The sequence below is a fragment of the Pongo pygmaeus genome, chromosome 8 (assembly GCF_028885625.2).
Source record: "Pongo pygmaeus isolate AG05252 chromosome 8, NHGRI_mPonPyg2-v2.0_pri, whole genome shotgun sequence".
Classification (NCBI taxonomy): domain Eukaryota; kingdom Metazoa; phylum Chordata; class Mammalia; order Primates; family Hominidae; genus Pongo; species Pongo pygmaeus.
The window spans coordinates 24,421,769-24,445,178 of record NC_072381.2 but is presented as its reverse complement, the minus strand read 5'-3'; the positions used below and the strand labels follow the sequence as shown (position 1 = coordinate 24,445,178).

Here is a 23,410-nt window from a genome sequence, read left to right as displayed (position 1 = left end):
GAATTGGAAATTTAGCATTGTACATAGTACGGGGCCCCAATCTTCAGAAGGGTTGCCGCTAGATGTCAATTTGAGTTCTTGACACTCTGCTACTCCTAAAAATGCCCCTTGATAAATATCTGCAGTGTTTGAACACTTCCTAGAACTTCTTGAGTTAACCGAACCTGTTTTATGATGAAGGGTTGCAAGAACAAAAACCAATGACTCACTGTCCCAGAACAACATTTCATGAGGAGAAAAACCAACCCCACTAATTTTGCCTTCAGTGTGGTAAGCCCAGAGGGAGTGGGTGCTTGGATTCAAGTATTAGCCTTCATGATTCTGCCAAAGTGTAATTTGCTCTATGTTTTTTGATGAATGTTTAAAGCAATCTTTTTGTTTTTTAAGTCAGGGAATCACTCTGTTGCCCAAGCTGGAATACAGTGGCACGGTTATGGCTCACAGCAGCCTCAAACTCCAGGGCTTAAGCCATCCTTCCACCTCAGCCTCCCGAGTAGCTAGGACTACAAATGTGTGCCAACAGGCCGCCTCATATTTTTTACTTTTTTGTAGAGAAAGGATCTTGCTCTGTTGCCCAGGGTGGTCTCAAACTCCTGGCCTCCAGTGATCTTCTCACCTCAGTCTCCCACACTGTTGAGATTACAGGTGGGAACCACTGCGCCCGGCCACAATCCTTTTTAAAATGGACATACATTGGCAGGAGCTTAGCAAATCAATTAACAGGCAGGGAAAAAATATAGTGAAGTTTTACACCATTCACCCCCCTAATTTAAAAAGAATTTCAAATATAACAGGTTGCTGACATATTGTGCATGAAAACTACTAGTTTGCCTAGTTTTTATGAAAAGTCAATATAGGCGACCTGACCTTTCTAGCCAAATGAACTAGAGAGTAATGACTTGCTCCGATTCCTCTGCCATTCACAGACAGCTTTGTGTGTGTTTTTTAAAATAGTGCCTGCCCACGTAGCTTACTGGTAGTGTACAGATGATGAACTAACTGCTGGAGACAGGAGCTGCAGGGCAGGGAAACAGAGTTAAAGGGCCAGTTACCACTGCCAATTACAGGGTAATCAGAAGGCACATCATCTCTTTAATCAGGTGTAAGATAATGGGAAATGAAATTTGATTTATGAAAATTTAACCCACACCCAAATTTCAATATTCCATCTATTGAGTACTCTTAGGCAAACCATGCGGCAGTGTGAGTAGAAAATGAAGTTGTTTCTAGGCCAACTCATACCAAGCATCATGCCTAGGTGAAAATAAAATAGGCTTGTTTTGACTGGTGCTTTCTCTTTCTAAAGCATGATTGCTCATATTAAGCATTAACTACAAAATACAAAAATAATGGGACTCTCTAAAAAAGTCTATTTAGCTTTATCAGCAGTCTGTCATTCTCTTAGGATCAACTCAAATATCCCTTCTTGGGGCCAGGCATGGTGGCTCATGCCTGTAATCCCAGCTCTTTTGGAGGCTGAGAAAGGAAGATCATTTAAGGCCAGGAGTTCAAGACCAGCCTGGGCAACATGGCAAGATCCCATCTCTATAGATATAGGTATAGATATAGATATACAGATATACATACAGATGTAGATAGATAGATAGCTCTTTCTGTTTTGTAACTTTTTCTAGGTTCCCTTACCTTGGGAGAACTCTTTCCTCTTCTGGGTTTCTGTAAGACCTTACCCATATTCCTGATAGAATATTTATTCCATTTGTTTTATGTACGCCAGTTTCTGCCAACAGACTCCTTGAAAGACCACAAGTGATCTTTATAAATCTTCATCTTCCCAGCAGCTATGTGAATTCCTGGCTCTTAGGAATAGATGCCTAATAAAATTAATTATGCTTATGGAGAAGAGGAAAGACACAAAGCTATAAATAATTCAACCTCGTTATTATAAAACCCGACAAATTTCTACTCCAAACTCCTCACCTCCAATTATAGCTGGTAACATGATCACAATACTATCCTGGCAGGTGTTTGGATTCCTGCCATCTAGCCATAGGGGAAGATGTGGGTAGGTGGCACTGTGTCCAGAGTTGGTTCCTTCTGGTAGGTTCATGGTCTCGCTGACTTCAAGAATGAAGCCGCGGACCTTCGCGGTGAGTGTTACAGCTTTTAAAGATGGCACGGACCCAAAGAGTGAGTGGTAGCAAGGATTTATTGTGAAAAGCAAAGGACAAAGGCTTCCACATTGTGGAAGGGGACCGAGCGGGTTGCCACTGCTGGCTGGGGTGGCCAGCAATTATTCCCTTATTTGTCCCCTCCCAAATTCCATTTCTGTCCTATCAGAATGCCCTTTTTTCAATCCTCCCGCAACTGGCTACTTTTAGACTCCTGCTGATTGGTGCGTTTTACAGAGTGCTGATTAGTGCATTTTACAGAGCGCTGATTGGTGTATTTTACAGAGCACTAATTGGTGCATTTTACCATCTTTTTGCTAGCTACAGAGTGCTGATTGGTACGTTTTACATTCCTAACTACAGAGTGCTGATTGGTGCATTTTACAATCCTCTTATAAGACAGAAAAGTTCTCCAAGTCCCCATTTGACTCAGGAAGTCCAGCTGGCTTCACCTCTCAGCACCATGGCTGAATGCAATGGTATCAGGGAAGGAGAAAAGATGAAGTATTTGGACAACTGATAAAAAATGATCAGTCTTTAGGTTGAGCCTGGTGGCTCACGCCTGTAATTGCAGAACTTTGGGAGGCTGAGGCTGGTGGATCACCTGAGGTCAGGAGCTCGAGACCAGCCTGGTCAACATGGTGAAACCCTGTCTCTACTAAAAATACAAAAATTAGCCGGGTGTGGTGGTGCATGTCTGTAATCCTAACTACTCAGGAGGCTGAGGCAGGAGAATTGCTTGACCCCGGGAGGCGGAGGTTGTAATGAGCTAAGACTGCCCCACTGCACTCCAACCTGGGCGACAGGGGGAGACTCCGTCTCAAAAAAAAAAAAAAAAGATCAGCTTTTGCAGATACACAAACTTGATGTTGATTACACTGTGGCCTCCAGTGTTCTGTATAAAACAAAGTATCTTTCTGCCCTTTTCTCTTTGGAATTTTCTTTCCCCTTCCTTTCCTCTAAAGGGAAATCTAGAGTGTAGTTCTTTTGTTTCTCTCTGAAATTTACTTACTCAGACTTCGCTGACTTCTCATCCCACCTCTACACTATGTCAGGCCCCCTTGCTAAACATTCCTTATCTTTTCTTACTACTTGCCACCCTTGTAACTACTTATTTTAATGTTTTATTCCCTCCAAACTTTAATATACATGAAGATGGAAACCTTGCCCATCTTGCTGACCCCTGTACATCTATCATCTAGCATAATGCCCGGTTCAAAACAGTTATTCTATTTTTTTCAGTGAGGGGAGGAAAAAGAGAAGGAGAGAGAAAATGTCCACATGAAGATGAGAGAGACAAAGACATTAAGAGAGGAAGAAGACAGCTATGGCCGGCTGCCCAATGCCCCTTCCCCCTTGACTCTTCCAACTCTAAGTTGCACCAAGAATGAAGAGCCTTTGTTCAGATATTGTCTTGGGATACAGACAAAGCTAAGAAAGCAAGCCAAGAGGAAGGAGGAATATTTCTCTATGGGGCAGTACATGTTGTGGGATTAAGGCACGTGAGCCAAGAGAAGGATGAAAGTCACAGTGTTGTCAGTTATAAAGGATGTTAAAATAGTCTCCAAAGGACTACATACATACATGGTGGCATTATGAAGATGATTGTTATTTGACCTAATTAAAATGTTGGTGGATCTGAAACCACGTGAAAGACCAACTTAAGCATCACCTATGGTCGAAGGTGTGAAGCCCTCAAGTCCAGATAAACATGAACGCCATGGCTAACGTCTTTGAAATATCCAAGCTGGGCACAGAGGCTCATGCCTGTAATCTTAGCACTCATCACTTTGGGTAGCCAAGGTGGGGGGATTGCTTGAGCCCAGGAGTTTGAGACCAGCCTGGGTAACATGGTAAAACCTGGTCTCCTCAAAACAACAACAACAAAAATTTAGCCGGGTATGGTGGGTAGTGGCACATGCTTGTAGTCCCAGCTACTCAGGAGGTTGAGGTGGGAGGATCATCTGAGCCCAGGAAGTCGAGGCTGCAGTGAGCTGTGATTGTGCTATTGTACTCTAGCCAGGGCAACAGAGTGAGACAAGAAAGAAAGAGAGAAAGAGAGACAGAGAGAGAGAGAAAGGGAGAAAGAGAGAGAGAGAGAGAAAGAGACAGGGAGAGAGAATGAGAGAGAAAGAGAAAGAGAGGAGGAAAGAAAGAGAGAAAGAAAGAGAGAGAGAGAGAGAAAGAAAGAAAGAAAGAAAGAAAAAGAAAGAAAGAAAAGAGAAAGAAAGAAAGACCACCACAAAAGTAAGTAAGTTCAGGTTAAATTAACTTAAGAAAAATGTTGGTGGTAACAAATGGCCTGGCAGATCATTTGTTTCCCTGGTTCTTTACAAATCCCTTGCATTGTTTTTTCAGCACAAGTTCTTATCCCAGCTATCCGCTAAAACAAATCGTTGAAGGAAAAGAAGGAAACACGTTATCACTCACAGTTAAATGGTTTCCTGGAATGTTCTGTACACCTCTGTTTGTGTGTGTGTTTTTTCTTTTCTTTTTCCTCTTCTTTTTTTTTAAACTCTAAAGCTCGTCTTACTAGTCCGACACATTATCACAGACTTCCCCTTTCATCTGCTTACACAACTTTGTCGACCTGACAAAATCTGAGTCTGTCTGCTTTGTCTCATCTTGTCCATCCCCTTCCCAAATTTCCATTTTGGTATGTCTTCCCTGGCAGCTCTTTTTTAAATGCATGTTTTTGTCTGTCCTTCTGCATGTCTCAGACATACAACAAAAACAGGAAAAGAATGAACTTCCAGCTCTCTGAATACGGTTTTGACCTTTATTTGATAATATGTTCTATCAGCTTATTTGCTGCAAAACACAGAAAGAAAAGCCCCGTTGTACTCGTTGTATGGATTTAGAGTGTGTGATGGGCCGGGAGCGGTGGCTCACACCTGTAATCCCAGCACTTTGGGAGGCCGAGGTGGGCAGATCACCTGAGGACAGGAATTCGATACCAGCCTGGCCAACATGGCGAAATCCCATCTCTACTAAAAAATACAAAAAACAGCTTGGTGTGGTAGCACATGCCTGTAGTCCCAGCTACTCGGGAGGCTGAGGCAGGAGAATCACTTGAACCCAGGAGGCAGAGGTTGCAGTGAGCCAAGATCACACCACTGCACTCTAGCCTGGGTGACAGAGCGAGACTGTCTCAAGAAAAAAATAAAAAAGATAGAATGTATGATTGATAGAGTATCTATAATTACCCTACAAAACTTAAATACTCCTCCAAAACCTTTTCAATGGACACAAAAATTATTTTCATAATAAAAATGTTAGAGGCAAACACAACCCCACTCAACTGGATAAAGTTAGTCAGAAACACTGCCGGTCATAGAAGGAAACAGCACCTCACACCTAAAAAGCAAAATGCTTAGTGGTTAATCTCTCAGGACGCATATGGGAGACAAATAGATGATAATATATCTTTGGCTGCAAAACAAGGCACTGAGAGGTTAAAATGTCCTTAGAGTCAAGATCAGACAGAGATGGCAGGCACTCAAGAACCCAGTGTTCCTTCTGTGAGACACTAAAGACATCATTCATGCCGTTCTGTCCTGGGGATGAAACCCAGGCAGATGATAACACAACAGCATGGTGTTGCAAGAGTTTCCTGCAAGAGCTAAGCACAAGGGAACGACCCAAGCCTTTATTTCCAAGCCTTTCCCCAGCCCCCATGAAATGGCCCAGAATTTTGCACATTGTCAATTCTAAGCCACCTCCATGCAGACACTTCCCTTAGCTACCAACAAAGAGTAGCAGTAATCATTATTAAGGAAGTACAACTGGAAAGTTTACGCATAGTTGCTAATCTTCCGTGAGTATTTAAATACACAGAGAAAAGGGGATGAAGCCATGCAGGCAATCCTCACTCTCTGGTATCAGCCCAAGTCTGGAACAGAAAAGCAGGAAAACTGGAATGAACAACCTCAGAGACAGCATAAAGTGGTGCATGAGACACACACAGAAGTCTTCCTCTGAGGGAGATTTTTATACGTGAGTGGACTTTGGCCCTCATCCCTAATACTGAAGTGACTTACAATACTTTTCTCTTTTTTTTTTTTTTTTTGAGACAGGGTCTTGCTCTGTTACCCAGACTGGAGTACAGTGGCGCGATACTGGCTTACTGCAGCCTCCACCTCCCAGGTTCACACAATCCTCCCACCTCAGCCTCCCAAGTAGCTGGCATTACAGGTGTGAGCCACCACTGTGCCCAGCTAATTTTTTTGTATATTTAGTAGAGATGAGGTTTCGCCATGTTGGCTAGGTGGACTTACAATACTTTTATAAGGCATTTTATCTTGAAGGAAACCTCAGATGGAACTTCCAATTTACCTAGCACCTTAAATTGAGACTCCCACAAGTATTGACTCTTTTTTTTTTTTTCTTTGAGACGGAGTCTCGCTCTGTCGCCCAGGCTGGAGTGCAGTGGCGCGATCTGGGCTCACTGCAAGCTCTGCCTCCTGGGTTCACACCATTCTCCTGCTTCAGCCTCCTGAATAGCTGGGACTACAGTCACCCGCCACCTCGCCCGGCTAATTTTTTGTATTTTTAGTAGAGATGGAGTTTCACCGTATTAGCCAGGATGGTCTCTGTCTCCTGACCTTGTCATCCACCCACCTCGGCCTCCCAAAGTGCTGGGGTTACAGGCATGAGCCACCGTGCCCGGCCAATATTGACTCTTAAAGACAGACAATCATCAAGCCTCTAAAACAGCAACAACCTCTCTACTTAATTGGTAACACATGCCAATGTTTGATTGCTCAGACTCCTAGGACTTGATCAGCCACTATTTCACCTTGGAGTCCTTGTGTGGTTCTCTGTGGACATGTGGATGACATCTGAATGCAACCCGTCGTAGCCTTCCAGACCTCAAATAAATCCCCTTTAGCTTTCTCTTCCGTAACAACTCAATTCCTTTATTCCTTTTATCGTTTTTGTTGGCTTTTCCTCCCTGAATCCTTGGGAATAACTGAGCTGTGATATGGATCTGATACATTACAATGATTCCTGTAGGTCAAACTTTCTTTTCATATACACATAAGCGTTGAGAAAGGTTTTCTGTGAAATCGAGTCCTTGTATGTAAAATACTGGATTCTGAAAGGTCAAACCATTCTGTCTACTGTGTCTTGGCTTAGTTGCTGTGAAGAGCTCAGGTATCTAAATTTAGATTTTTCCCATGGCTTAGCTCAGGCAAATGTCCTTCCCATGCAAAATAGATGGTGGCAGGACCTCCAACTCTTCCCAGTCATCAGTGACCCTGCACCTATCCTCAGAGTCCTGGTTATGGTAGCCCACCCCCTAATCACTCACCCTCTTTCTCCCCCGACAAGAGGATCACCCACATCCCCCCATGGAGGGTTCCACTGTCTAAACCATCAAAGCCTGGGATAGAAGCAGTCACCAAGTCCCAAATACAGAACTAGAACTCAGGACCTATTTCCAATGTAAACAATGAAAAAATCAGAGTACAAGAGGTCAGCTCAGCACCAGATTAAATGCTTTTTTGTCTGAGACAGAGTCTTGCTCTACCACCCAGGCTGGAGGGCAGTGGTGCAATCTCGGCTCACTGTAGCCTCTGCCTCCCAGGTTCAAGCGATTCTCTTGCCTCAGCCTCCCGAGTAGCTGAGATTACAGAAGCCCACCACTAGGTCCAGCTAATTTTTGTATTTTTGTAGAAAAGGGGTTTCACCATGTTGGCCAGGCTGGTCTCAAACACCTGACCTCAAGTAATCCACCTGCCTCAGCCTCCCAGAGTGCTGTAATTAGAGTCGTTAGCCACCACACCTGGCCTAAATGCACGCCTATAAGACAATGTGAAAGGTAGGGGCCAAATTCCACACAACCAGCTTAGAAGACAAACTTTTACAGCAAAGAGCCATCATTTGGAGAAGGACATATGTATAATGGCAAAGAGTTATTAATACATGAAGTACCTGTGACGCTGAGGATCGTTACCTAGAATTGACATTCAGTATTTACTTCACATAGCTCTGTAACTGGGTCTCTTGTAAACAGGCATTTTGCCCTCCCCCTTCCAATACTGTGAACCTATTATTATGTCAACTTTCCTCATGACAGTCCTATAAACTAGGTAAAGAACAAACATCTCTATTCACAGACAGAACAGGGGAAACAAGATAAAAAATACAACTTTCCAGTATTTAACAAATTCTGTAAAGTCTAGACAAAAGGTATGATGTCTAAATTAAGCTGTTAGTGGGCTATGTTGAATCTCAAAATTATCTTTTTCCTTTTTTTTAATAGATGATCTCACTCTGTTGCCCAGGCTGGAGTGCAGTGGCGCAATCATAGCTCACTGCAGCCTCGAACTCCTGGGCTCCAGTGATCCTCCCGCCTCAGCGTCCCAAGGAGCTGGGATGTGCCAGCACGCTTGGCTTTTTTTTTTTTTTTTTTTTTTTTTTTTTGTAGAGATGAGGTCTCACTAAGTTGCCCAGGATGGTCTCGAACTTCTGGACTCAATTGATCCTTCTGACTCAGCCTCCCAAAGTGCTAGGATTACAGGCATGAGCCACCATGCCTGGCCTCAAAACTGTCTTTTTAAATATGTTTGTGCTTTTCATAGTGTAACTACTATACAACTGAAATGTTGATTATGGCACAATTGATCATAAATGACTCACATACTTTGTGTTTTGTTTTTCATGGTGTCTCTCCTAGCCCAGAAGCTTCCTAAAGCACTTTTCTAGAGCCTTTTTTAGGAACACACATTAAAACATGCTTCCTGAAGCAAAGCCACTCATTCCTGCATCCCCTTCCTCATCCTTCAAAGAGCTCTGACTCTCAACTTTGTTTTTTGAGCTAGCATGGCATGCACACAAAATCCAAGCTTATGACTCTACAATGAGGGTGCTTTGATTTAAATAATCTTTCCTTCCTAATTTAGGCCCTCCCAACGAAAACTTAAACCTTTATATTTCTTTACAGAGAAAAACAAGCATAAGGAAAGCCCCTCCATTTCCTACTTTAGACAGATCTGCAGGACTGAATTTTAAGCCATGGGGAAATTGCAAAGGGAGACACCTGAGCTCTTTTGAGCAACTGTGCCAAAACACAACAGATGGAATGGTTTGGCATTTCAGAATCCAGTTTCACAGAATAAAGAAGAATCTCCACTCTCGCAGTGGGGAGGAGGAAGGAAGTGGAGGTTTGTTGGCTTTACTTTCCCATCCATCTCTTTCTCTATGTGCTAGAGAAGGACTGAGAGGAGTGATCCCACAGGACACAGGTTCCCCCACGTCTGTCACCTTCAACGGTGCTCAGGCTCCCAGGGGGAAGGTACAGGGGAATCACGGAGTTCAGTTCCAGGCTCCAGGACTTTCCAGAAGGGACCCCTGAGCAGGACTAACTTTCACCGTCAAGTATTGTTTTCTTTTTTACACACAAGGTTTTGCTCTGTTGCCCTGGCTGGACTGCAGTGATGCAATCGTAGCTCATCGCATCTGCAACCACCAGGGCTTAAGCAATCCTCCCACCTTAGCCTCCGGAGTAGTGGGGACCACAGGCACATACCACCACAGCCAGGTAATTTTGTTGTTGTTTTGCACTCCTGGCCGCTGGTTTTGCACTCCTGGCCGCAAGCAATCCTCCCATCTCAGCCTCCCAAAGCACTGAAGTTACAGGTGTGAACCACATCTGGCCAGCACCAAGTATTTTGACAAAGCACCTATTAGGGTAATTCCAAGTAATCTCTGGCAAACGTGGTTTCAGTTAGGCAAGACTACAAGAAACCGCCCACGTCTATTTTGTAAAAATCTGTGCTCCCCTTTGCTACTTGAGTAGACACGCTCACAAACAGACACAAAGGCAGACCCCTCCCTCTAGTTTTTCTAACATACCAGAGCCCCCTGCAAATACCTGAGGCCCTGAGTGCTGATTTTCGCTGGAATCTCATCACAGTTGAACAGGGCAGAAGCAGCTTAACCTCTCTCTATGTGCCTCTCTGGAACCAGTGGCTCGTCTTCCAAGGGCTGCCCCTGAGCCCTGGGCTTTGAGGGACAAAGAGCTTGCTGGAAATAGCGATCACCTTCGTGATGACACCAGGTCAACAGGCAGCTGTGGGCTCATTAAGATGTAAGCCGGCCAGGCGCGGTGGCTCATGCCTGTAATCCCAGCACTTTGCAAGGCCGAGGCGGGCGGATCACGAGGTCATGAGATCGAGACCATCCTGGCTAACATGGTGAAACCCTGTCTCTACTAAAAAATACAAAAAATTAGCCAGGCGCGGTGGCGGGCGCCTGTAGTCCCAGCTACTTGGGAGGCTGAGGCAGGAGAATGGCGTGAACCCGGGAGGTGGAGCTTGCAGTGAGCTGAGATCTCGGCACTGCACTCCAGCCTGGGCGACAGAGCGAGACTCTGTCTCAAAAAAAAATAAAAAAAAAGAAGTAAGCCCCTGAGTGACAGGGACTGCTACTGTGTGCTGTCTGCACACGGTTTTGCTCTAGTATGAAGGCTTAGGCTAGTAGTAAGGCTTAGGTGCAATAGACTCTACTCCTTATTTATGAGCCCTGATTCTCAGGGTGTATCTGTTACACATTTGCTCTCTCACATTCACCCCTCACTTCCTCCAACTATTAGCCTCAGATTTTCAAAGTGAGGATTTCAAATATCCTGTCCCACTCATGTCTGTGTGTGTGTGTCTGTGGGTCTGTGTGTATCTATGCATTTGGGTTAGGAGAACATAGTAACCAAGTGTAATATTCTCTTGCCTACAATCACTTTCCCTTCTCCATCCAGAATCTGGCATATGACACTTGTAATATAGTCCTCATCAGAGTTAGGTTTTTTGAGGGGACAGGGTCCCATTCTGCCACTCAGGCTGGAGTGCAATGGTATAATCACGGCTCACGGCAGCCTTGACCTCTTGGGCTCAAGTGATCCTCCCACCTCAGCCTCCCAAGTAGCTGGGATTATAGGTATGCACCACTACGCCTAGCTAAAGAGTTTTTAAAAGAGCAAGGTACAAGCACTGGTAAATATGTACCTGGGAGGAACCGCTCTCTGCTTCTGTGGCCATCTTTGTTGCCCACTAAAGGAAGAGAAAGGAGTTAGGAGGCAGGACCCAACACAGGTCTGGGCTTATCAGAAAATAAAACATTGGGGCCTAGGGGAAGCATCAGGATGGGCGCCCAAGTCACTGGGACTGCTGCGTTATCCCGTCTTGTCACTGTCCCTCTGCACTTTCTCAAGCAGGGTCATGCACTCAGGGCAGGAATCTGTTTTCAGGAAGCCTCAGTCCCAATTCCAGATCTTTGGCTAAGTACTGGCATGCTCCTGGATAAGTCACCTGAGTTTCCCGGCCTCAGTGTCCTCGTCTGCCATTTAGAGAAGGCTGGATACATCTTTCAGCTTCTGTGTTCTCTGATTCCCTGAGGTTGACTTTGATCTGAGTTTGTTTTGATTCAAATCAAGACTCAGAAGACTTCACTAGGTGGTAACGCAACTAGAAAAGGGTCTTGGGATGGGATGAGGGAATCAAGGACTCATTTTGATCCAGGATCTAAGAGTAAAAAAGAAAATGAGAAAGGGGGGAGGGCCCCCCATCTCATCTGGGCTCCCTGCAGATGTCTGGTGAACACGTGTGGGCCTCAGGGGAATTTGGAGTATGGTTCCAACCCTCCCTCCACCCCCCATACCGTTCCATCCTTTCTCAGGAGTAAGCTTGGCACTTCTTGCCAACCACTTCTCTAGTAAATATCTTTCTTTCCATTCCCTCAATACACCAAAGTTTTTTAAAGCCATTAGAAAACCAGGTAGAAACTGAAGAGCCTCTCTGAACAGAATACTCTTCAACAGTACGAAGGGCAGAACTGAAGTCTCCATGTAGAAGTCATTACACTGCCTTTTCCCATTGGGCCACCAGTACCATGGCCATGGGTTTCCTTACCTCACTCTATTCATGCTACCTTTGAAAAAAATTGTTTTCCTGACCTTCTTGTTCCATACCTTTATATGTCCCTAAATCCCTTTGCTCTGCTCAGTCCAAAATACCTTCAGTCTTTCCAACTCCCCGGGCCTTCCTTCTCTCCTCCATATAAATGGCTAGCAGCTGCTTTCACTGACCTATGACCTTATGATGCATCCCACTTTGTTGTTATTCTCTGTTGACCAAATATTCCCTTATCTTGGCCATGCATTTCTTTGGCTGCTGGCTCAATATCACCTCAACACAAAGACGTCTGAACGAAACACTCTGGGCCACAAAATCAACCTCTAAGACTGAGATAGCAGTGGTATGGTCAGAACCAAAATAAGGCAAAGCAGACAGACACACAGACACAGACACACACACACACACAAAGCAAATCCTCCTACTGCAAACAGTTTCTACTAAAATGTAAAACTAAGGCTTTTGAAAACCAGAGTTGCTTCTGTTCCTTCAGTAAAATCACATTTTCTCCTTCATTCTATTTCTACTTCAAATGTGGGGACTGTGCTCTTTTTTCCCGAGGTTTCTTTCCAGGACATCTGAATTTAGGCAGTGGAAAGCCAGAGACACGGAATGAGGCATCAAATAGCAAGCCTTATCACCTGCACTCATTCCAGGGCCAGGGATTTTCATTCTTGAGGGTTTGCTTTTTATTTTCTATGGGCTTCGGCGAAGTCTCTTCTCTGCTTCTACAGTCCCAAAACATTTTCCTCGTGGGAAAGACACTGGGTTAACTTCTCAAGCACTAGGAAGAACTGAGGTCTCTACTGCCTCCACTCCAAGGACTGCCACTGTGGGCTGCAAGCCAGATCAACACTGTCTGTGTGCAGAGTTGTAGTCAGGCAGGAACAAGATGGGACATGCCAGACCTCATCTGCACTTTGCAAAGGTGATACACACCAGCCCCGCAGGCAACTGTGTCTGCTTTAAGAAACTCCTAAGCAAAGTACTGAGGCAGAACCAGAGGGAGAAGTGAGGGGAAAAGCAAAAGCAGCTTTTTTTTTTTTTGGTCATCTGAGCTTGAGTTAATCGGCAGCACTCGGCTTTCTAACCTTTGAGGCATTTCTAAATCTGATCCCACACACTCATTCTTTCAGAGTCCGGCAAGGTAAGATGAACTGATTACACCATACCTAGAAACATCCTGTAGAATCAAAGAAAAATGCTTCCTGCCTTTGCACAGAAAATTAAGAGATTTTTCAAAGTGAAGAAAAGCAATTTAATTATCATTAAACAAGGTTTAACTGCTGCGGGCAATCATTCTCTGCTTGAGAAGCATAATTTCACTTGAAAGAAACCAGATTGGCCCCCGGCCCTCTTTGGCTTATCCTCAGCAAGAAGCGACTGAGAACAACTGACTCTTGGGTGAGCTGTCTAGGTAGTTAGAAACATATCACACAGCAGTTTAGGGACCCCAGGGAGGGCAGGGAACCCCCAGAATCAGGCCACTCCTGTACCTTGCTCCTGTCTGCTGCTCGGAAGGGCCCCCCACAGCAGAAACACGTGATGCCTCCTTTCTTCCTTGGCCCTTCTACAGAAGGGCAGACATGGGTCTTCATGTCCAGATGTGGCATGGGACATCAGCCAGACCTTTAATGTTCTGGGAGCAGTCGAGTGCTGAGCCCACGGGTGGCGGGACCCGCCCGCTCCACAACCAGCCCGCCCATTCTCCCAGCAAGCAGGCCTGACGCACCCCTGACAGACAGCCGCTCAGGATTTGAAGTGTGATTCACAGCTAGAAAATACCGGTTTTTCATTACTATGCAAATGCAACCTGGGTGGGGTTTAGGTAAATCCGGATGTGGACACCAAAAATGAGGGCAAGAATGGGTCTCTTTTCCGTAGATCTCACTGGGCCAAATGGGTTCCACCCAGTGGCAGTCTTTAAAGAAAATTAGAGGCCCGGTGGCATGGCTCATGCCTGTAATCCCAGCACTCTGGGAAGCCGAGGGAGGCGGATGGCTTGAGGTCAGGAGTTCAAGACCAGCCTGGCCAACATGGTGAAACCCCGTCTCTACTAAAAAACACAAAAATTAGCTGGGCATGGTGGCGGGCTTCTGTAATCCCAGCTACTTGGGAGGCTGAGGCAGGAGAATCACTTGAACCCGGGAGGCAGAGGTTGCTGTGAGCCAAGATTACGCCATTGCACTCCAGCCTGGGTGACCGAGTAAGACTCCATCTCAAAAAAAAAAAAAAAAAAAAAAAAAAATTAGAGTTGAACACAGTTGGACGGAGACATTTATAGTTCCCCAGTATCCACTGGGCAGTTAATGTTCACATACAGCCCAAGATTAGAGACAGATCTTTACTTAATTCATATCAAAATATATTTATCGTGTCATTCCCACCACGTGGCAAAGCCCAAATTGCCAACTGTTTCAACACCAGTGTTTAGTCAAATTGTTTCATCCAGAAAGGCAGTGCAGTCATGTGAATATGCTTCATTTGTGGCCATATCTGCCTTAAAAGCACACCAGGTTGGAGCTTCTAGAACAACAGAATAAAGAAAGGCAGGGCTGTAACATCCAAATGCTTAGGAACCACCCAGAGGACATGCCCCCCCTTTCCTAATGGTATGGCCTGCAGCCCCCACCCCACCTAACAGTTTTCAACACATGGCCTCTGAAGAATACGTCCTGCTGGATAAGAGTCACTGCGAGTCAGAAACTTGGATTCCAGCTGGCTCTGGCACTCACAGGCTATGAGACCAACCCATATCCCATATCCCAGCATTTCTCCGAGGCTGTTTTCTCACCTGTAAAGTGAGGAAGTTGCATTCCCATCATTTTCACAAATGACCACAAGTTGACCAATGCCCAGTGTTAAGGGCATCAGTGGGACTCGCAACATCTCCCCCATCTTTGTTCAGCCAATCTTTGCTGGGTGCATTCTGAGCAACTGACCTGAGCCAGGAGAGGGGAGAAGCTCACAAGTCAGCATCTTTCAATATAATTAATGGTTTCTTTCTTTTCAATTGAGAGCAGATGAAAAAGCAAAGATTAGGTAAATGGTCATGTCATTGAGGTAACCCGAACTCAGGGATGCATGACACACGTATCCTGTTTCAGACATGATTGCATCGAACAATATCCTTTTTTTTGTGATCAAGAGGAAACATTTTATTTTATTTTTGTTATTTTTATATTCTTTTTGAGACAGAGTCTCACTCTGTCGCCCAGGCTGGAGTGCAGTGGCGTAATCATGGCACACTGCAGCCTCAACCTCCTGGGCTCAGGTGATCCTCCCGCTTCAACCTCCCGAGCAGCTGGGACTACAGGTGAGTACCACCATGCCTGGATAATTTTTTCTTTTCTTTTTTTTCTTTTTTTGGAGACAGAGTCCCGCTGTGTTGCCCAGGCTGGATTGCAGTGGCGCAATCTTGGCTCACTTCAATCTCTACCTCCCAGGTTCAAGAGATTCTTCTGCCTCAGCCTCCTGAGTAGCTGGGATTACAGGCACGTGCCTACACACCGGGCTAAGGAGGAAACATTTTAGTAACCAAGTGGACACTGAAGATGTTGAGAACTGGTAAACAAACAATGAAGCAAGTAAGAACAGAAATACCAGCATTTGGCTTTTGAGTTAATGACAAGAACACTCGGCCTGGGAGCCTGGGTGAGCAAATCACAGATCTTCAGGCTTCTGTAAGTGGCCTGGATTGGGGGTCACCGTGGTGAGCTACATAGCACCCTAGAGTTCCACAGCGCTTCTCTGAGACAGCCACAGAGATAGGACAGCTTAGTTAGGAGTCCCCACTACCCCATCGAAAGGGGACTTCCATGAAAAATGGTGCTTGCACAAAAGCTAACTCTCTTCTATCACTCTTCTGCTTAAAACCCTCAGCACTATATTAAGATTAAAATCCTGATTGAAGCTTCCTAAGCCCCTCTGGCCACCTCTCCCAGGGCACCTGGGTCCTTCAGCAGATAAGCTCCTTCCTTCCTCTGGGTCTCAGCACTTGCTGTGTGCACCTCTTCCCAAAAAACTCTTGCTCACTCTTTGCCCAGCTGTTTGCAAGACTGGCTCCTTTTCACGTAATCCTATTTCTTTTTTTTCTTTTTTTTCAAAATTATTTGTAGAGGCGGGGTCTCGCTATATTACCCAGGCTGGTCTCAAACTCCAAGGCTCAATCGATCTTTCTGCCTCAGCCTCCCAAAGTGCTGGGATTACAAGCATGAGCCACTGCACCTGGCCTTCCTCTACTTCCTTCACGGCAGGTATCTCCATCTAAAATTATCTGTATATCTGTTTCCTCCTCTGCCTTCCCACCATTACATTCTGAGCTCTATGCAGGCAGTGAGTGTCTGTGTTTTGCCTCTCGCTGTCATCCCAGAGACTAGGGCAATACCTGTCCAAACTAGACACAATCAGTGCCGAGTAAATGAATGAATGAATGAATGGTTATTTTTTTTTTTTTTCCAAATCTGATCACATGTAGCTGTCCCCTCTTTGTGCTAATCAAAATTTTTTTTTTTTTTGGACACAGCGTCTTGCTGTCGCCCAGCCTGTGGCACAGTGGCACAATCAGAGCTCATTTCAGGCTCAACATTTTGACCTCAAGCAATCCTTTGGCCTCGGCTTCTAGAGTAGCTAGGACCACAGGTGTGTGCCAGCACGCCTGGCTAATTTTTTTTTTTTATTTTTTGTAGAGACAGGCTCTCACAATGTTGCCCAGGTTGGTCTTGAACTCTTGGGCTTAAACGATCCTCCCTCGTGGGCCTCCCAAAGTGCTGGAATTCCAGGTGTGAGCCATCTCGCCAGCTCAAAACGATCTGATGCTTACACTTAATCACTCAAATAGCACTTTCATATACTTAATCTTCAAAATTATAATCTGAGGCCTTTTTGTGGATTGGTGAAGAGCCACTGGCTATGAACCTGTTTGCCTTTAACTAAGTAATCTTGAACCAGACAATTCCTCCAGCTTCAGATTCCTCCTCCATAAAACTAGGATGGTTCCTGGAGCAGCTCCCACCATGAACAACCTATGAATGTTTAAGACATTGACTAGATAGAAACTGATCCTTTCTCACAAAATGTTTTGTGAGATGTCTCCCTTATTGTTGCTACCATGTCCTGAACATCTACTATATGCCAGGTGCTGGGTTAAGTACTTCTCACACACTGTCTCTGATCTGCAAACCACCTTGCTGGGCAGGAATTCTTAGCTCCCCGCCCCTTTTTTTTTTTTTTTTTTAACAGATGCAGAAGCTTACTTGGACCAAGTGACTTGTCCCAGACCACACAAACAGTAAGTGGTAGAACCAGTTCTCAAATCTAAGTCTGTCCAACAACAAAGGTGAAATTCTTCCCACCTCCCCACAGTGCCCCTAGGAAAGGGACTACAAAAACATCAGATTAGGGTCCCTATTTACAACAGGAGTTAGGCATGTAAGGGAGGCAGGTGTGGGATGGAGAAGGGGAGCCCCATCTTAATACAGCAGCTGTTACTTAGCTTTAGTGGAGGTTGTAACAAAAGAATCGGAACTCAATGTTTCCTGATCATCTGATTTTTTTAATCAGGATGTAAGAAATTTTTTACATGAAAACTCCATTGTGCAGGCCTTTCTGGAGAAACTGACCCCAGGCCAGGGCCTCTGATGTGTTTTTTTTCTTTCTTGTTTTTTTTTTTTTTTTTTTTTTGAGAGAGTGTCTCCTTCTGTAATGCAGTAGCACAATCACAGCTCACTGCAGCCTTGACCTCCCAAGCTCAAGGGATCCTCCCATCTTAACTTCCTGCATAGCTGGAACTACAGGCATGTGCTACCACATCAGCCTAAATTTTAATTTTAATTTAATTTTTTTGAGACATAGTCTCACTCTGTCGCCCAGGCTGGAGTGCAGTGGTGTGATCTCGGCTCACTGCAACCTCCGCCTCCTGGGTTCAAGTGATTCTCATGCCTCAGCCTCCTGAGTAGCTAGGATTATACGGGTGCACCACCATGCCCAGCTATTTTTTGTATTTTTAGTAGACACAGGTTTCATCATGTTGCCCAGGCTGGTCTCAAACCTCTGACCTCAGGTGATCCACCCACCTCAGCCTCCCAAAGTGTTGTGATCACAGGTGTGAGCCATAGCACCTGGCCTAATTTTTTTTATTTTTTGTGAAGACAGGGTCTTCCTGTGTTGCTCAGGCTGATCTCAGATTCCTGGTCTCAAGCAGTCTGCTCTCCTCGACCTCCTTAAGTGCTGGGATTACAGGTGTGAGCCACTGCACCCGGCCCAATCTATTCTTATTCTGGCTTGCATCAATCATTGACCAATGAAAGTTGCCAAATGTGGCCATGCACAGTGGCTCACGCCTGTAATCCCAGCACTTTTGGAGGCCGAGGGGTGGGGGATGGGCAGATCATGAGGTCGGGAGTTCAAGACCAGCCTGACCAATATGGTGAAACCCTGTCTCTACTAAAAAAAAAAAAAAAAAAAAAAAATTAGCCAGGCGTGGTGGCAGGCACATGTAGTCCCAGTTACTCCAGAGGCTGAGGCAGGAGAATCGCTTGAACCTGGGAGGCAGAGATTGCAGTGAGCCGAGATTGCACCACTGCACTCCAGCCTGGGTGACAGAGAGAGACCCCATTTAAAAAAAAAAAAAAAAAAGTGCCAAATGTGTCCCTTCAATTCCAGTAAGCACTTTTGGAAACACACGTAAAATTGTTGCCAATGCGCATTGTGTGTGTTTGGGAGTCATTGTGCAAAATGCGTGGGCAGCAAGCACTCTTTTGTGAACCAAGTTCTATGAACCACCAAGTATTCTTTCTCTGGGCTGAATTCCAAGGGTCTGTTCAGAGAGTACAGGTTTCTGAAGGAAGGGATTTGATCTATGTACATGGCTTTCTTCTTAAAATGCCAGGAAGAAGGTTGCTTAACAAATGCTTTTGACATTCCTGACAAGTAATCTCCAGGCTTGACTTCAGGGGTGAGTTACACCTCTCCCTCCCCACGCCTTTTTGAGAGTATTGCGAACAAGCAGCAAAACTGATGTTCTTCAACTCCACCCTTTGGTGCATCACTGAAATGGCAAAAAGGTAGGAGGTGCAGAGGAGAACTTCAGGCCACGGAGGCAAGAAGTCAATCACTGATTCCTGGCACGATTGTGATAGTCGTGTTTGGAGATCCAACCCATAAAATGAACCACTGGTTTCACAGCGTACACCTTAGAGATCTCAGAAACGTGCCCTAGGCTTGCTTGAGTCACAATAGCTGGGTTCAAATCTCCACTCCTGTTGCCTAAAGAATCAACTGTCTAGGCTAGTCTCAGCCTTGGTTTATAGGTATCTCTCCGTAGGGTTTTTTTTTTTTGGGAGAACTGTATTTGAAATAATGTGTGTGAAAGTTTCTGAGATATAGTAAGTAATAATACTTGTGGGGATTCTAAGGCTTACTTGCAGTGATTTGAGTGTATACAGGGAATATTTTTATTGTATTGCACTGGCATGCATAAAGACATTTGAGATTTGGATGTTTACGTCTTAAAAAGCCAGTGGTATTTAATATTTGCAGGAAGAAAATGTTGTATTTACCCTATAATAGAGGAAACTTGGCCCATTTTTCTAATGATACAGAAAAAGCTCAATTAGGCTTAAATATGACCTAGCACCACCCCAAGCCTACAGCAATTGTATTCTCTTTAATAAAAATTGTGTAAATTATAGCTTTCTCTTGATTTGCACAGTACAGGCTCAATTCTACTCTCTTTCCTCTAAGTAGAGTTGTTTCTTATTATTTTTCAGGTTAACCAACTAATGTCAGACATATGTTTCTTCACCAAACACTGCATTAGGGGACATTTATTTTACATTTGTTCCCTTTTGCAAATATTTGCAGTTAGTTGCAGAACTGAGCTATTTTATGAAGTGAAGAAAATATGTCCAGGGAAAACATAAGGTTTCAAAAGTAGCTTTTGAGAAGGAGAAAGGAAGAAAAGACTAATTACAGTGAAGATAGGTACTGATATGTGCTAAGAGAACGTATAAATCATGTCCACTACACTAGTAGTTTTAATGCATTCTCTGCATCTGAATTAAACAGGAGTTAGTGTTTGAAATGATGTCTAAAGCTTTCCTCAGTGATTTGAGAATATAAAAAGTAGTGTTTCTTTTCTTTCAAAAGACATCCCTCTCGCAGTGTGCCTTCTATTCTTGACTTGTCTTGCTATAAAAGAAAAAGCTCTCAGAGTTTTTTCAAATCTAAATAGTCCGTACATTAAAATAGTTTTTTTTCATTTATGAAACTGAGTCATAGCTACACAGTTACAAACTTCATATGAAAACCTAAATACCTTTTATCTAAAATGAACCCTCAGCAAATTAGCAAGAGGTAAGGTTTAGGTATGAAGGACATATTTTTTTTTTTTTTTTTTTGAGATGGAGTCTTGCTTTGTTGCCCAGGCTGGAGGGCAGTGGTGCGACCTCGGCTCACTGCAACCTCCGCCTCCCAAGTTCAAGTGATTCTCCTGTCTCAGCCCCCCTAGTAGCTGGGATTACAGGCACCCGCCACCATGCCCGGCTAATTTTTGTATTTTTAGTAGAGATGGGATTTCACCATGTTGGCCAGGCTGGTCTTGAACTCCTGACCTCAGGTGATCCACCTACCTTGGCCTCCCAAAGTGCTGGGATTACAGGCATGAGCCACTGCGCCCGGCCTAAAGGACATTTCAGTATAAAGTTAAAGTGAATGTTTTATACAATGAGTCAAAAGATGCTCTGACCTACAATAAATTTACTTCTTTTATTGATAATTCCAGGCAACTTAAACATATTCGAACAAAACATCTGATGGTTAGGACCCAAAACAGCATTTGTTTAGAAAGATGAGGTCTTATCTGGGATTCCTTTTGCCAAGGGAAGATGCCGCTGGAAATGAGACTACTAATGCCCCAAGAAGTGACTGATCCTATAAAGGAAAAGGGAAAAAAAAAAGAGAACTGCTTCCTTCTTCAAGGGGCAACCACATCAAAGCACAAATGCACTCCTGCGTAGGTGTGTGAGATGAAGGTACCATCTCAGCCAATGTAGAAACTGCTGGCCTCCCTTGAAAGTACACAGGCCACATTCCAGGGCAGCCATTTCTGTTTTAAACTAGTTTTTAAATGTTAAAATTTGATATGTATATGCTGAAAATATAAATGGTAGCAAAATACAGGCGTTAAGAATAAAAGCTTCTGTCCTCATTAGTCTTCTAGTCCCTCTCTCTGATTTATGGGACATCATTCCAGAAATTTTTTTCTTTAAGACGGAGCCTCACTCTGTCACCCAGGCTGGAGTGCAGTGGCGCAATCTCAGCTCACTGCAAGCTCCACCTCCCGGGTTCATGCCATTCTCCTGCCTCAGCCTCCAGAGTAGCTGGGACTACAGGCGCCTGCCACAACACCCTGCTAATTTTGTTTTTGTATTTTTAGTAGAGACGGGGTTTCACCATGTTAGCCAGGATGGTTTCGATCTCCTAACCTCGTGATCTGCCCCCCCCTTGGCCTCCCAAAGTGCTGGGATTACGAGCGTGAGCCACTGCGCGCAGCCTGGAAATTTTTAACGTGTAGACAAGTACACAGAAAATGCACATGGCTTTTTATACAAATAGGATCCACCCTTTTTAAAACAAATGGTGGGCTAAGTGCAGTAGCTCATGCCTATAATCCCAACACTTGGGGAGGCAGAGACGAGAGGATTGCTTGAGACCTTGAGTTCGAGACCAGCCTGTACAAAACACAGTGAGACCCCGCCTCTAATAAGAAATTTAAAAAATTAAAATGAAAATAAGATAACACCTGGGTGATGAAACAATCTGTACAACAAAGCCCCATGACACAAGTTTACCTATGTAACAAACCTGCACATATACCCCTGAACTTAAATTAAAAGTTAAAAAAGAGTTTCATAATGAAAGGGGCATTTGGAAAAAAAAAAAGAAAAAAGAAAATAAGGGTCAGAGAGGCTATGAGACTAAGCCAAAGGGCCATACTGTTGGTTAAGTAAGCATGAACATGCATTTAATGAATAATAATGGTTTTTTTTTTTTTTTCTGAGACAGAGCCTTGCTCTGTCACCTAGGCTGGAGTGCAGTGGTGTGATCTCCGTTCACTGCAACCTCCGCCATTGGGTTCCAGTGATTCTCCTGCCTCAGCCTCCTAAGTAGCTGGAATTACAGATGCACACCACCATGTGCAGCTAATTTTTATATTTTTAGTAGAGATCGGGTTTCGCCATATTGGCCAGGCTGGTCTCGAACTCCTGGCCTCAAGTGATCTGCCTGCCTTGGTTTCCAAGATGGGATTACAGATGTGTAATCTGGGATTACAGACATGACCCACCAAACCCAGCATGTTTTAAATAGTTATATGTTCACGGTTAACAGTTTAGAAAAGCAAGAACCAAACTAAAGTATCACTAGTAATTGTTAGAAAATAAAATAATAAATGGGATCGTATTAACTATACTGCTCTGTAGCTTGTTTACTAAATATAACTTGGTTACGTGTTCCTACCCACATGTCAAATGTATTTCACACATTGGCATCACTGTAGTGAACTGTATTATCTGAATGTACCATAATATCCCCTGCAACATTCATATCAACAGAATAAACTGAGTGTTTTTGATAAAAAGTTTGGGCAATACCTTCCAAAACTAGAAATCCAATTTGACGTTCTAGAAATTTGTCCTTCAGATTCGTTCCCACATGCACAGATACAAGGATGGTCACTGCAGTCCTGTTCACAACAGGGAGAGAAAAAAGAAGCAATCTAACCAGCAATTAAAAGGGGTCAAGTTCATCTACGATGGGGGCCACTTTATAATCGCTCTGAAGAGAGAATAGTTTTAAATGAGAGTCTGTCTTCTTCTGACCGTCATAAACACACACACAGTCCACAAGGGAGAAATTGAAAATTGGCCTTTGTGAGGCTCTTTGCTGGAGCTGCTTTCTTCAGTAGTCTTAAAACTTACCATAAAAAATGATGCAAATAATAAGTTAAAGATGAACAGAGCCCATGCAACCCTTAATTGTGCAAAATTCAAAGAGACAATTAAAAAACAAAAAGGTCCCTCCAAAACACAGGCCAAACTATTATCTGCAGCACATTCACCTTACTACCAGTGACTACTATGAAAATGAGACCTGGCCGGGTACAGTGGTTGACACCTTTGATCTAAGCTTTTGGGGAGGCTAAAGTGGGAGGATTGTTTGAGCCCAGGAGTTTGAGACCAGCCTGAGTAACAAAGTGAGACCCTGGCTCTACCTAAAAAAAAAAAAATTAGTTGGCGTGGTGGTACATGCCTGCAGTCCCAGCTACTTGGGAGACAGAGGCAGGAGGATTGCTTGAGCCCAGGAGGTTGA

General features: G+C 44.3%; 1 protein-coding gene across 28 annotated transcripts in view; it reads right to left on the bottom strand.

Annotated features, from left to right (window-relative positions):
* The window catches only part of KIAA1217 (KIAA1217 ortholog), an 850,426-nt gene that overhangs the window by 283,240 nt on the left and 543,776 nt on the right, over window positions 1-23,410 (bottom strand). For 2 of the 28 annotated variants that reach the window (XM_063669655.1, XM_054436089.2), the window contains exon 1: window positions 13,537-13,919. The exons of 25 other annotated variants lie outside the window; for them this stretch is intronic. In XM_063669655.1, the coding sequence (XP_063525725.1) occupies window positions 13,537-13,653 (117 nt within the window). In that variant the 5' untranslated portion in view covers window positions 13,654-13,919. Of the gene's footprint in view, window positions 1-13,536; window positions 13,920-23,410 lie in introns of those variants that run through there. One more of the 28 variants, XM_054436088.2, reaches the window with a different exon arrangement.